The following is a 14,694-nucleotide window of genomic DNA, read 5'->3' as shown; positions in this document are numbered from 1 at the left end:
AGATTCGTCTCGCCGTTTAGATTCCACTTATGTAATTGGTTTTGTAAATAGTCTACGTTTACTACTCCTAATTAGTATCTAAACATTCGATGTGACACGTGCTAAAAATAAGACACGGGAAGAAAACGCCCCCTTAGTTCTCCTAGAATTCCTGAAGGGTTAGCTCGAATCGAACTCCCATGCGGGCATTGAGTTTTAAGCATAAAACCCAACACAGATGTGGTCCCTGCAGAAATGCGGCAGAAAAGGGCTATATTAGAACTTGGAAGCTAGCTTCAGATTTTAGTGCCTCTATCGATGCCGTCTGTTTTCTGTAAAGAAAAATCTATGTTGACGTAGCTGGCTAGTCCTTGTTTTCCTTCCCTTTTCACTATCTGTTGCATGATATTTACATATGATAATACTGGTGATATAGCTGTCTTTTCCTCATTTTAATGACTTGTGTTGAGATAGCATTAGCACAGCAGTTTTATGTGATTGGGCATTTGGCCATGCAATTAACTCCTGAGAGTATGTCAGGTCTCACTCTTCAAGCCAATTCTTCTTTGCCATGGTTTTCCCAACATATCATGCTGCCATGGTCTTCTTTGTTTCTCATGCTACAGAATAATTTGGGGAAATGAAAAAAAGGCAATCACTGAATTACAGAAAATTTGCCTAAAATAACAATATGTCAGAAACTGTACAAAAATAACGGACTACAAGCGTATCATGTTTAACTGCGTTCTATCCTAACTGAATTTTGCATCTGCAGGTTGGGGTCAATACTGTCGAGGCAGGAGATCACTTCCTGTATGGTCGGCCTCATGCATGCATTGTAGTCGACACACTTGCAAGCAATTTCAAGGACCTTCAGCATTTGCTTGTCATGCCCCATGCCTCGTAGATCTGGATCGAGGACCTCGATCTGCTTTCCTTCTGATGTCATCTCCTGCACCCACTTCACAAGTTCTTTCGATGAAGTCAAGGCCGTAACAGGCCGTCTTCCTGTGAGCAGCTCAAGCAGGACAACTCCAAAACTGTACATATCGCCTCTCAATGTTGCAACCCACCCTTGCCCATACTCAGGTGGGATGTAGCCGAGAGTGCCAACTAGCTCAGTTGTGACATGAGTTTTGTTGGCATGGACTAATCTTGAGAGCCCAAAATCTGCAACATAAGCCTTGAATTCTTTGTCAAGTAGGATGTTACTGGACTTTATGTCACGGTGGACGATGTGAGGCTTGCAGACATCATGGATATAAGAAAGGCCTCGGCTTGCTCCATGTGCAATTTTGAGCCGCATTGGCCAATCAAGAATTGAGCTGGCATCGTCGTCTCTGTTGTGAAGCCAATCATCCAGGCTGCCATTCTCCATATAGGAATATATGAGGAGCCTTGAATCTCCCTGTATGCAGTAACCCCACAGTGGCACAAGATTCTCATGCTGTGCCATGGAGAGCGCTTCAACCTCTGCTGTGAATTCCCTCTCCATTGGGCACATTTCACCATTAAGCTTCTTGATGGCCAACTTGGTCCCATCAGGTAAAGTAGCCTTGTAGACTAGCCCACAGCCTCCACAGCCAACAATGTTTTCCTGGTGGAAGTTATTTGTGGCCTTCACAATGTCAGCAAATTTGATCTTGTTTTTTTCGCCTTTTCCTCTTGGCACTATTACTAAAGACTGTTCTGAATCAGACATCTGTGAAGTTGCTTCTAAATCTTCATTGTTGGAGGCCTTGATTTTGATTATCAAACTTCTACCCTTGAACGAGGTGAGGAGATATACCAGAAGCAAAAGAAGAACAACTCCAAAGAACGAACCAAATGCAATCCCAAAAATGGCTTTCCTGCTAGGTTGCTTTGTCGAGATTGTTGGTGCTTCTGCTGGGCCACAACTGCGAAGGAGGATAGGACCGCATAACTTTGGATTCCCTTCAAAGCTGTTATTCGAGAATGTACTAAGTTGGCCTCCATTAGGAATAGGCCCTTCCAGGTTATTATAAGAAATATTCAATGCAGAGAGAAAGTGCAGGTTGTTCAATGCTGATGGGATTGCACCTGTGAGATGGTTGCTAGACAAGTCTAGCACTTGCAGATTTGTTAAGTTGCAGAGTTGCACTGGTATATCTCCTGACAAGCTGTTGGAGCTGAAATTGAGTACACTGAGTGATTTCAACTGACCGATCTCTTTGGGGATCTTGCCAGTGAAGTTATTGTAACCAAGTTTCAGCAATTTTGGGAGAGCACTGGTTATCCGGTACTGGAGTGATGGATTTTTATAAACAGGTAGCTCAAATACCCTTGGATCCAAATGGGTTGCAGTCTTTTCTGTTGTTAGCATTGGCATCTCCATTAAGGCTGTTGGAATTTCCCCTGTGAGCTTGTTACTTGATATGTCTAGATGGAAAAGTGACTTTAAGCTTTTGATCCAGGCAGGTATTGGTCCACTGAGTTGATTCGTGTGCAAAAGCAGCACCTGTAGTTTTTTGATTTTTGATAGCCAAAGAGGTATTTTTCCAGACAATGAGCAATTAGATATCGAAAGAACCTGAAGATTCTGAAAACCATCAATTGTTTCATCTTCTGGCATGGCCTCACCCTTGAAGTTGGTCCCAATAAGTAGTGAGGTGAGATTCCTACAGTTCTTTAGGATCTGAAGCGTATTTGTGATATTTGTAAAATTGTTGGAAACAAGTGACAGGAAAACAAGATCCTTCAAATTGCCTATTCTTGGTGAAAGCTGCCCATGTAAGTTGTTGTTAGATAGCCGCAAAGCAATCAGTTTGCTACATGAATAGATGCTTTCTGGAATTGTGCCAATGAAGTTGTTGTACAGAAGATCTAATGTTCTTAGATTGCGCAGGTTGAAGAAGTTGACCTTATGCAGCTCTCCGCTGAAGTTGTTGCCCTTGAGGTCAATAGTTATGAGATTTGTGCAATTACCCAGAGTTGATGGCAGCTCCCCATACATGTTGTTGTGGTTCAAATGGAGCTCCTCTATTCTCTTGAGCTCACCTATTGAGTCTGGGATCTTTCCATTTAGCCTATTACCTCCAAGATCAAGATGAACCAGATTTCTGAAGTTGACAATTTGTCCACTATCAAGTATTCCCTCCAAACCATTGTTGGGAAAAGAGAGGTACTCTAGTGATGTAGCATTGAAGAGTTCATCTGGAAGTGGCCCACTGAGGGCATTGTGACCAGCCTTGAGCACTTTGAGCATGGAGCAATTACCAAGCCCAGGAGGAATGTGGCCACTGAGTTGGTTATAACAGAGTGCAATCACAGCTAAGGCTGGCGAGCTTCTGCAGAGATGGCTGGGTATCTGCCCAGTAAAGCTGTTGTTGCTGGCATTGAGTGCAACCAGACTGTTCATCACCTCCCATGTAGTTGATGGAAACTGCCCTGTAAATAAGTTGGTCGAGATGTTCAATACCTGCAGAGGCCGGCTAGGGGTCGACGATGGCAGTTCATGCACTTCTCCATTGAGGCGGTTGAAGCTGATGTCGAGGACAATGATGCTGTTGGACGACATCAGTTCTGACGGCATTCCACCGGACAGCAAGTTGTGGGACAGGTTGAGGCGCAGCAGGCCCCTGAGCATGCCCAGGGATGCTGAGATTTGCCCTTCAAGGGCCTTCGATGTCACGGAGACATCAGTGACGGTCCCATCTGTGCCACAGGCAACTCCTTCCCATGTGCAGCAATCCGTGCCGTTCTTCCATGACAAACCAAGTCCGCCATCCTGCGAGAGCCCAGCGAGGAACTGGAGGAGGGAGCTCCTCTCCTGCTCGGAGCAGGAGCTTGCTGGTGGGAGAAAGGCGGCAAGGAAAAGCGCAACTGCAAGGCCTAAGAAAGGAACGGGAAATCCATTGCTGAACTTCTTGTATGAGGAATGGAGCTTCTCCTGCATGGCTTCCTGATGAAAGAAACCAGCATGAAAACAGATGCTTGAACCTGATGCTGACCAGATAGACAATGGCCCAATCAGGAAAGAGCGCGAGGAGGAGGAAGAGGAAGGGGACAGTAAGCAGCCCCCAGTTTGATTCTGCCTGCTTATCTATTGCAGCCGTAGGAAAAGAAAATTGGGTCAAGTACTGCATGGCTGCTGCGGGCACACATCCACACCATTTTTCGGCACATTTGCCACAGCAGGTAGCAGCTTCCTAGCTCGTTCACACGGTCAGACCTTCACGTTTGGGTTGAGCCAGCCTGGTATAATAAACCATGAAAAAGTCCAACCCTTTTGCGCAAACAAATGGCTGCTTTGGTACCCACCCACCCATTGATTTTGTGATTATTGAGTCGTTAGATGCTAAATTACTTTAGATAATGATTGCGATTTCATATCATCACCTGTGTTATTATCTTTATTATTTCAGTCTCTACTTATTGCAGCTACTAATCTTGAGTGCTAATGTGGCCACATTTTGGGCCCCCCAATCAGCCTGATGGCTGATACTTTCTTTTCTGGTTCTCATTTTCTCTCATCGATTGTTTTGCTGAATAAAATGTGGTGTGCATGAAGCCATGAATCCATTTAATTATTTCTTCCCCTGTGAGGACCTGGTTACACATTGTTCTCCTTGGATTGACATCAGGTGTCGGCTGCCAGTTTTGAAACGTATGATATCTACTTGTTAGGCTGTTATAACGTACGATGTCTACCAATTGTACAATGGAAAAAAAAATCAAAATGGTGTAAATCCGAGCAATCCTGTTCTCTTGTTAGGTTGCTATAATCTATTGAAAAGTTCAACTCCTTTGTGAAAAAAAGTCTGCTTATGCAAGCACCATTGGTTATGCGACTATTGAGTTCTTAAAAGATACTTTTTTTTAATGATGATATTGATATACCTGCCTGTTTTGTACTTATTGCAGCAGTGCATTTTGGTTTCGATGTGCATGCCTTGTTAGTAATTCCTCGCTAATAATTTTTTTTGTAGAGTTGAATATTGATACTGCGTGCTGGATGGAGATGCCGTTGTTTCTTACTTTTGCATGGTTGGTACAACTCGTGTGATCGTATGGATCGTTCAAAAATGCAAAGCATTTCCAGGTTGAAATTGAAATTCCGGTCAGCATTTCGCGCAGTTTTATCCCCAATTGACAGCAAAACATCCCTATTGCTTTCTGAAGTCCATGCTTGGACCGGACATCTTGTTCCGTTCTCTGTACTTTGAACAAGACTCTTATCCGCTTTTCAGCGGATAACTCATTTTCCTCCTTAATTGGGCGGCGGAGCTCGCCTTTTGATTTGAACGAAAAACAAAAATTTGAAGCAGATATCATTGGCATTCCAAAGAATGGTTTCTGAATTCTGTTGTTCAGAGTCAAAGAGCTGAATGGCAATTGAAAATACCTGAATGGCATTTTACTCTCTTTATGATGAAGGGAGGTTTGCAGGACAGGAGGAAGAAGAAATTGGAGCATATCAGAGGCTGGACAAACACCAGAGCGGAGGACCTGCAAATGCCAGGCATGCGGAATCCCGCGCCGTCGCCGCCGGCAGGCACGACGCGGCAGCCGGAGGCCGCGTCTCGCCCCCACGAGAGCGGCGGATTGGCTACGCGTGCATCGGAGCTGCCGCCGGATCGCGAGTCTCCGGAGCTTGACACGGGAGTAGAAGAGTATCGGTTGGACGTCGCTCTTGCGCTGGACGGATGGGGTGGTGCGGCGGCCGGCGGGACCTCGAGAGAAGGAGAGCGAGGGGTCAAATGACGGAGGAGGAAGAGGGCTCATCTGCAAAATATTGGATCGCGATTAATAGTCGCGATACAGGGGGTATTTTGTAAAATATCGGATCGCGGTTAATAATCGCGATCAAAGGGGGCATTTTGAAAAATATCGGATCCGGTGTACAGGGGTCGTTTTAAAAATCACTGGACACGGTTAAATCTCCTGGCCGGCGACCGCCGCGCTGCCATCGGCGACCGCCGGCAGCCCCATCGCCACACGCCTCGCGCAACCTTCCGCAGATTGGACACACCCAGCCGCCTCTGCTCTGCCCCATGCTTTGATCAACGGTCGGGCCACAAGCATCCCAAGTGAACTCGGCAGCAACCCCTCCCTCCTCCCTCGCCGATGAGTCCACCACCACCACCTCTTGTTCCGCGCTCATGCCGCGCGCGTGCCTCCGCGGCGTCCTGGGGCGGCTCGACGCAATGCTGGTCTCGGAGCTGCCGTCTCGGAGCTTGAGCAGCGCGCTCAAGCTGCTCGATGAAATGCCAGTGGCGGGGCTCGTCACTTGGGCAGTTGGGCTCCATGCCTTGGACGGAGATGATGTCTGTCGTCCTGTCGAAACGCTCGTGTGGCCGGGTGCGCGCGCCGAGCGGGTCGTCGACGACGGGCGCACAGTCGCGTATGCTGCGATGGCATGGTTTGGTTTCCCCACCGTGTCAAACTTCTCCTGCATGGTTGGTACTCGTGTACTTTGGATTATCTAGATTCATGTCCAGATTCATTCGGCGATCATTCTGGTCAGCTCGCGCAGCTTTTCTCCAGCCGCAAAACCAATCATCATACTGCATTGCCATTTCATTTCATACTTGATCCAGACATTTTTTTTATAAGGATACTTGAGCCAGACATTTTTTTTATAAGGATACTTGAGCCAGCCATTATTGGCATTTACTCATTCCGCATCCTAATTTTAAGCTCCAGTGGTTCTTAATTATGTGGGTTAGAGCCAAAGAACTCGGTGACAGCTCCTAAATGCATTAGTGTCACTATATCAGTACTTAAGCTAGTAAGGAACTCAACGAAGATGACTATTATTTTCTCTTGCTTTTGCTTTGTCATGATGCTTCATGATCTAATCAGAGAATATGTTACATACTAATTCTAGAAAAACCAGAGGAGGGGGAGGGGGTAATGGATATTTCTCTTGGAAAAAGAACTTTAAAATGTGCAAGAAACTGTACATGATGCGCTATGTCTGATTCAAACTTATAGTCAAAACTGGTAACTTTACTGAAAATACATCTACTGTATGTCTATATGCACTGAACTACAATATTATCATTTGTAGACAGACTTTTGTGTTGCAGGCCACCATCAATGCTTTCTAGATATGAGACTACTTCCATGACAGGTGGCCTCTTAGATGGGATATGGTTCACACACTTACAAGCAACTTCAAGCATCTTCAGCATTTGCTCTTCTTGCCCTGTGCCTCGTAATGCTGGATCTAGGACCTCAATCTGCTTTCCCTGAGACCTCATCTCCAGCACCCATGGGACAAGTTCTTGTGATGTGGACAGGACTGAAACAGGTCGTCTTCCTGTGAGGAGCTCAAGCAGGACAACTCCAAAACTGTATATGTCACCTTTCAAAGTAGCTACCCATCCTTGGCCATACTCAGGTGGAATGTAACCAAGAGTGCCGACCAACTCGGTCGTAACATGAGTTTTGTTTGGAAGGATCAGTCTTGACAGCCCAAAATCTGCAACATAAGCTTTGAATTCTTTGTCAAGTAGGATGTTGCTGGATTTTATGTCACGATGGACAATGTGCGGCTTGCAGACATCATGGATGTAAGAAAGGCCACGGCTAGCTCCTTGTGCAATTTTGAGTCTCACCGGCCAGTCAAGAAATGTTCCAGGATTATCATCTCTGTTGTGAAGCCAATCATCCAAACTGCCATTCTCCAAGAAAGAATATATGAGGAAGCTTGAGTTTCCATAGATGCAATAACCCCACAGTGGCACAAGATTTTCATGCTGGGCCATGGAGAGTGCTTCAACCTCTGCAGTGAACTCCCTTTCCATCAGGCACATCTCGCTGTTGAGCTTCTTGATTGCAAGCTTGGATCCATCGGGTAGCTCGGCCTTGAATACTAGTCCATAGCCTCCACAACCGATGATGTTCTCCTTGCCAAAGTTATTTGTTGCCTTCACAATGTCAGTTAATGTGAGCTTGTTTTCGTTTCCCTTGCTTCCTGGCATCATCACCAATGAATGCTCTGAATTGGAGTTGAATGATAGCGTTCCTATGTCGTTATCATCGGTGCTCCTGTTTTTGGTCCTGAAACTTGTACCCCGGAACAAGACAAGGAGACGAACTAGAAGGAATAGGATGGCAATGCCTCCGAAAATTATAGCAAATGCAAGCACAAACATGAGCTTCTTGTTATGTTGTTTCTTGGAGGTGAAATGCTCTCCCACTGAATTGCAATGGTGAACAAGTGTAGGACCACAGAGCTTTGGGTTGCCATCAAAGCTAGCATTTGTGAATGTACTAAACTGGCCTGTGGTCGGCACAGGCCCTTCTAGGTCATTGAAAGAAACGTTAAACTTAGAAAGGAAGTGTAGATTGTTCAGCATGGTTGGAATTCTGCCAGTTAGATGGTTGCTTGATAAGTCGAGCACCAGCAAGTTTGTGAGGTTGCAGATTGATTGGGGGATATCTCCATGTAATGTGTTGAAGCTCAAATTTAGCAAAAGGAGCTCTTTTAAGAGACCTATCTCTGGAGGGATCACACCAATGAAGTTATTGTTTCCTAGATTGAGCACTTTTTGAAAAGCATTGGCCTTGCGGTATTGAAATGACGTATCGACATAAATTGGTAGTTGAAAGACTCTTGGATCCAAACTTGCAGCAGTCTTCTCTGATTTTAGCATTGGCATATCTGTTAACGCTGTAGGAATTTCCCCAGTCAGATTGTTATTTGATATGTCAACATAGAACAGGAAGTTTAGGCTACTGATCCAGTCAGGTATTGTTCCAGTTAGTTGATTGCTGTGTAAAAATAACATCTCCAAATTTCTGAGCTTCGATAGCCAATGAGGTATTTTCCCCAACAATGAGCATTCACTTATGGAAAGAACCTGAAGATTCACAAAACCATCAATGCCATCATCGTCCGGCATGGTCTCATGCATGAAATTATTTCCAATAAGAAGAGTGGTGAGGTTCTTGGAGCTCTTTAGTATTTGAAGTGCATTTGTTAAATTTGTAAAACTGTTGCCAGTAAGTGAAAGGAAGGAGAGTGACTTCAGATGGCTTAGTTCCTTCGATAACTGGCCATGGAAATTGTTTGATGATAGACGCAGTGCAGTTAGTTTGTGGCAAGAGTATATGCTTTCTGGAATTTCGCCACTGAATTTGTTCCGCATAACATCTAAGGTTTTTAGATTGGGGAAGTTTGAGAAATTGACCTTGGTGAGTTCTCCACTGAAATTGTTGTTCTTGAGGTCAATGGTTATGAGATTTGCGCAGCTGCCCAGTGATGATGGCAGCTCTCCTGACATGTTGTTGTAGTCCAAATGAAGCTCCTCCAATCCCTTGAGCTGACCTATATAATCTGGGATATCACCAATGAAGTTGTTGCCTCCAAGATCAAGTGTAGACAGATTCCTGACATTTATTATGCGTGTACCATCAAGTACTCCTTGTAAATTATTATTAGGAAAAGACAGGTACTCTAGCGAGGTAGCATTGAAGAGTTCATCAGGGAGTGTCCCGGTGAGGTTGTTGTGGCCAGCCTTGAGCACTCTCAGCATGGAGCAGTTACCAAGCCCTGGGGGAACTGTGCCACTGAATTGGTTGTAGCAGAGATCAAGCACAGCAAAAGATGGAGATATGTTACAGATATGTGTTGGTATCTGCCCAGTAAAGCTGTTGTTGCTGGCATTGAGTGCAACCAGATTCTCCATCGCCTTCCACGTTGTGGACGTAAACTGTCCTGTAAACATGTTACTTGAGATGTTAATTACCTGTAGAGGCTGGCCAGGGGTTGAAGACGGCAGCTTGTGCAGCTCTCCATTGAGTTGGTTAAAACTGACGTCGAGGATAACGATGCTGCTGGATGATAACAATTCCCGCGGCAGGCCACCGGACAGCAAGTTGTAGGACAAGTTAAGATGCTGAAGGCCAGTGAGGTTGCTGAGAGATGGCGTGATACGCCCTTCAAGGCCCCTAGATGCCAGAGAAACCTCAATGACTGTCCTGTTTCTGTTGCAGGTGACGCCTTCCCATTTGCAGCAATCTGTGCCTCCCTGCCATGACTTGGCTAGGCCGGCATCATTCGAGAGCCCTGCAAGGAACTGCAGGAGAGAGGCCTTCTCCTGCTCTGTGCAGGAACTTGTGGGTGTGGCCATGCAGATCAGCAGCAAAAGAGCAAGGCCAAGGAAAGGTATGGGTAATCTTCTGCTGCATTTCTTGTATGGAAAATGGAGTGATTGCATGGCTTCTTTTTGGAACTAGCACGGAAACCAGATGCTTAAGCTTTGTCCTGTCTAGACAAAGTAACAATGGTCGAATCAAGGAAGAGCATCTGGTAGAAGGAGGCTCTTGCTTCCATCTTGCAGATCTCTTCCTAGTCGTGGTTAGCACAAAGAAAAAATGGGAGTCAATGATAAGATGATATATGATTGTATTTTATGCAATAGATAAATCCAGCTTGTTTGTTCACACTTTGACATTTGATAGTTGCAGCAATCATCCATCAAGAAGTCCAACTGACAAAGCTTCCTGACCATATGATTTTTTTTGGGCTATCCTTGTATCAGTAATAATCCTTGTTGAATTTCTTACAGCCTGCTGTGATTTACCTGAACTGAGATCATTTCATTCTCTTACCAGCTTCACACTTGCACTTCACGAAGGCGTAATATATAATCTTACCCTTAATACGGTTATTAAGTACTGACAAAAAAAATCTGAGATACAATAAAAATCACTGCTTGATGCACCTTTTGTTTTTGTAGGATGACGATGCACCCTTTTTTTTCCGTGAGCAGGAAAAGGCGTGTATCAGGTCAAGAGCTGGATTTTCCGTCGGAACAGTGATCTGCGCATTTGCCACGTAAGGTCGCAAGCTTCTTCCTAGCTAGTTCACACGGTCAGGACCTCCACGATTAGGTTGATGCAGCTTGGTATATTATATTGAGACGGAGCCCAACCCTTCAACGCTAAGAACACGGTTGCTTGGTGTAACCAGCGTTCTTACATGTGATTATTTAGTTGTCCAGGACCAGGATACATTTCTTCAAATGGTGATGTGGGGTATCACATGGCACATTTGCTTCTACCTGCTTCGCAATGTCAGCGCTTACAATGCTACCGTCTCCAGTCGATACTTATGACTTGTGACTTGCGGTGCGAGTTTTGAGTTTTTTTTAACTGCTGCTTTTTTGGACTAACTAATGTGCGTGGTGTTTTTATGGGTTGCGAGGAACCCATTGAAAAGTCTTCGTTTTGTTGTTGCTGTTCAACCGATGTGTTTTTTTTTCCTCCTTAAATTTGCATCAGGCGCTACGTATACGCCTGTGTCTGAATTATTCTGCTGCAACTGGAACGGTGTAAAACTGGAGTAAAATGGAGCAGACTAGTAAACCTGCGTGGCTAATGAACTCCAACAGGAACGGGGATACAGCGTGCTGTAGAGGTTGACACTGCGTTCAGGTCTCCTGGGATGCCGTGGTTTCTTGTTGCCTGGTTGGTACATCTCGTATGCCCTACTATGGATCATCCAAAATTGCATCTACACATTTTCAGGTTCAAACTGGCCGTATAACAATGTTCAATTCAATCCAGTGGTTTCTAAAGTCTGTTGTTTTCTACTAGTTCTTAATTGTGTTAGTGAAGTCAGATAATTCAACTTGATTCTGCATTTTCACGGTGCTTTATCAACCTGATGAAGCGATTGTAACCTGAAAAGGATTTCGAAACTTGAGCGTGCAGCCTGTCCTGATTTCTGAAGTGCATGCAGAATATTCACAGGGAAGCTGGAAGGGCAGCGCTACAAGAGGAAGCAGGCTGCAAATCACACGAGAGAGTTTGCCCAAATTCACGAGACATTTGAAAAAAATAATCAGCTGATGATTCTTAGGACACACGAACTATGATGCGCTTCTCTGGAGTCCGGATCATTTGATTAATTCAAACAGCACGCCATTATTGAAGTCGGAGAGAAGAAGAAAGCGCGAATTTTCGGCAGTGCAAACTGCTACACACCGAGCAGAAGATGCTTGGTCTTCGGAGGCCCACACCTCCGCAGCCGCCGCCGTACGTCGCCGGCACGCACGACGATGCCGGTCGGACTTCGGAGGCCCCGGCCCATCGATCGAGTCCGGGGAGGGCGGCGGATTGGCGACGCGTACGTCGGAGGAGACGGCGGATCGCGCGTTTCCGGCACTCGTTGCAGGAGCCTGAGAGTTTCCTTTGGACATCGCGCCTGTGCTGGACGGGAGGTGAGGCGGCCGGCGGCGCCGCCGCGCCGTCGAGAGCAGGGGAGGCCGGAGAGCCGGATGACGGAGGTGGACGGGGGTTTCTTTGCAAAATATTGGATCGCGATTAATAGTCGCAATCTAAACGAGGGGTATTCTGAAAAGTATATGGGTTTATTTGCAACTAATCGGATCATGATCATTAATCGTATCCAAATTAGGGGGTTATTTGTAATATTAAGGGGTCTTTTTTTAAAGTATCAGATTGCGACTAATAACCGCGATCCAAATCAAGGGGCTATTTGTAAATGAATGGTTATTTGTAAAAATCTATCCTCTCCGGCGGTGTGGCGGCCGACGAGGCCGCGCTGCCATCGGCGACCGCCGATAACCCAATGCCGCACGTCTCGCCTCGACCGTCCGGCGACCAAGCGCACGCGGCTCTAGCGCCGGCACCGTCGGTCCCATGCTTTGGTTGCCGGGCGGGGCGCAGGTGTTTTTTTTTAGGGTCAATGGGGGGAGATCCCCACCTGAATTTTCCATTAGGGTCTTTTGAAGGCTAAAATTCTTATACAATAGTTTGTTTAGCAAGAAAAACTAGGGGAGGGGGAGGTTTTACAGATACAACATGAGGTTTACATTGAAGAAAACAAGGAGCACCATGCGTCGGCTACATACTGTTCTTCCTGCTTGAGGTGCAAACTCCAGAGCCGGGCCTCATCCCTACATTGCACCCAGAAACTTGGATGGCTTGGTTGTACGTGCGGAAAAACCAGGGCGTTCCTTTGTTTCCAAAGCAACCAGTAGAAGCAGGAACCCCGAATAGTGACGAGCGGGGACTGTTGTCGGGCGAGCTACACTCCAGCCCGACAACAGTCCAAAGAGCGGTGACAGTTGCGTTACCCATTTGAAAGCCCAGCGAATTCCAAACATGTGACGTGAACTGAAAGTGGAAGATGATGTGATCATAGTTTTCCTCTTGCCCACAGAGGTCACACGATGGACAGGTCAGGATGTTTTTCTTGACGAGATTTAATCGGCACTGGATCCTTTCCTGCACAAGAAGCCAACCAAAGAACTGCACTCGTGGTGGAGCGCGATTGTGCCAGACGAAGGCGGCGAAGTTGGACGGAGAGGAGCCAGCCGCAACTTTGAGCTTGACATAGATATCTGCTGTGGTTATTTGGGGGCCTCGGCTAGCGGGGTAAAGGCGTTGATCATCTGTGTTGCCAAGCAACACTTGTTGCAGCAGGCTGTTTACCTTTGCGAGCTCTGAAGTTGCCTGGGTGGATAAGCGTGCGGCAAGGTGCGGTTCCAAGCCCTCCGTTATCACTTCGGCCATGCTCACGTTATCATTTAGTGCATGACTGAACAATAGGGGAAACAGATCACTGAGGCGCCCTACACTTAGCCAGCGATCGTGCCAGAAACATGTACTAGTCCCACTAGAAACTGCTAAGCAAGTGAGGGCCTGATACATAGGTAGCAGCTCTTGCATCCCCTTCCAGTGGGGGCCTCTGATGTCGCCCTGAAGATCGCAGAGATTAACCATGCTTCGTGCCCAGCGAGCCCACGAGGATCCCTCTGGATGATGGAGCCGGTGCAGTAATTTCAGCAGTAGGCTTTTGTTTTGAGCTGCTAGATCTTTCAGGCCAAGTCCGCCATGTTCTTTTGATTGGCAAGTATTTTCCCACGCTACCAGGCATTGAGCACCACTTACTTTCTCTTCACCCGACCATAGGAACCTACGGCGTTTACTGTCAAGAGCATCAATGGTGCCGGCAGGGAGGAGAAGCACAGACATAGCATACGTGAAGTTGCTATCCACCACGCTGTTGATGAGTACTGTCCTTCTCGTCGCGTTGAGCAGCGAGGCTTTCCAGCCACTTAGCTGCCTGTCCACTCTTGCAATCAGTGGGCTGAACGCGGCGAGCCGGAGTTTCTCATGTGAGAGCGGTAGCCCCAGGTAGGTTTGGGGGAACTTGTCAAGTTTACAGCTGAGGATTCCTTGAAAGAGTGCTGCTAATGAGCTGGGCACATGCATGGGGACCATGGTGCTTTTGTGATAGTTGGTTGATCAGCAGCCCTGTAGCAGCCGAGAACCTATCCAGAACATCCTTGAGTGCTAGCAGACCCCCTGGTCAACGTGGAGCAATATCAGTGTGTCGACGGCATATTGAAGTACTGGACAAGCTTGATCTGCAGCAGCTGGGTGTCTGATCCTAGAGTCGGCCTGGATCATCTGTTGTAGGATGTCAGCTACCAGGAGGAAAAGGTAAGGCAACAAAGGATCACCTTGACGGAGGCCTCTTCCACAAGCAAACCAGGGCCTGGGACCCCATTCACTAGAACTGATAGCTTCGAGGTGGTCAGCAGATCAGAGGTCCAGGTGATCCATTCCTGCGGGAAGCCTCGTGCTTTCAGCACCGCAGCAAGACTTGCCCAATTTACAGAATCAAAAGCTTTAGCAAAATCCAACTTAAGCACCGGTGTAGGTAGTTTACGTCGGTGACAATACTGAACCAACTCCATTGCATAAACA

The 14,694-nt window shown here is 46.5% G+C and overlaps 2 protein-coding genes across 2 annotated transcripts; both read right to left on the bottom strand.

The window, feature by feature from the left end:
• Window positions 1-638: 638 nt before the first annotated feature.
• On the bottom strand, window positions 639-4,334 carry LOC106804198 (tyrosine-sulfated glycopeptide receptor 1). The gene has a single exon (XM_022828787.1). The coding sequence runs from the start codon at window positions 3,893-3,895 to the stop codon at window positions 716-718; it is 3,180 nt and encodes a 1,059-aa protein (XP_022684522.1). The 5' UTR covers window positions 3,896-4,334; the 3' UTR covers window positions 639-715.
• Window positions 4,335-5,854: 1,520 nt separating this feature from the next.
• LOC111258043 (tyrosine-sulfated glycopeptide receptor 1-like) lies at window positions 5,855-10,679 on the bottom strand. The gene has a single exon (XM_022828773.1). It carries the CDS (start codon window positions 10,167-10,169, stop codon window positions 6,978-6,980), a length of 3,192 nt encoding a protein of 1,063 aa, XP_022684508.1. The 5' UTR covers window positions 10,170-10,679; the 3' UTR covers window positions 5,855-6,977.
• Between the last annotated feature and the right edge of the window lie 4,015 nt (window positions 10,680-14,694).

This window comes from Setaria italica, chromosome I (genome assembly GCF_000263155.2).
Source record: "Setaria italica strain Yugu1 chromosome I, Setaria_italica_v2.0, whole genome shotgun sequence".
Lineage (NCBI taxonomy): Eukaryota > Viridiplantae > Streptophyta > Magnoliopsida > Poales > Poaceae > Setaria > Setaria italica.
Note: the sequence above shows the minus strand (reverse complement) of the source record. Positions and strands in the feature narration are given on the sequence as shown.

Coding starts and splice junctions, on each gene's coding strand:
- LOC106804198 (XM_022828787.1), bottom strand. CDS start 3,895: ATGCAGGAGAAGCTCCATTCCTCATACAAGAAGTTCAGCAATGGATTT.
- LOC111258043 (XM_022828773.1), bottom strand. CDS start 10,169: ATGCAATCACTCCATTTTCCATACAAGAAATGCAGCAGAAGATTACCC.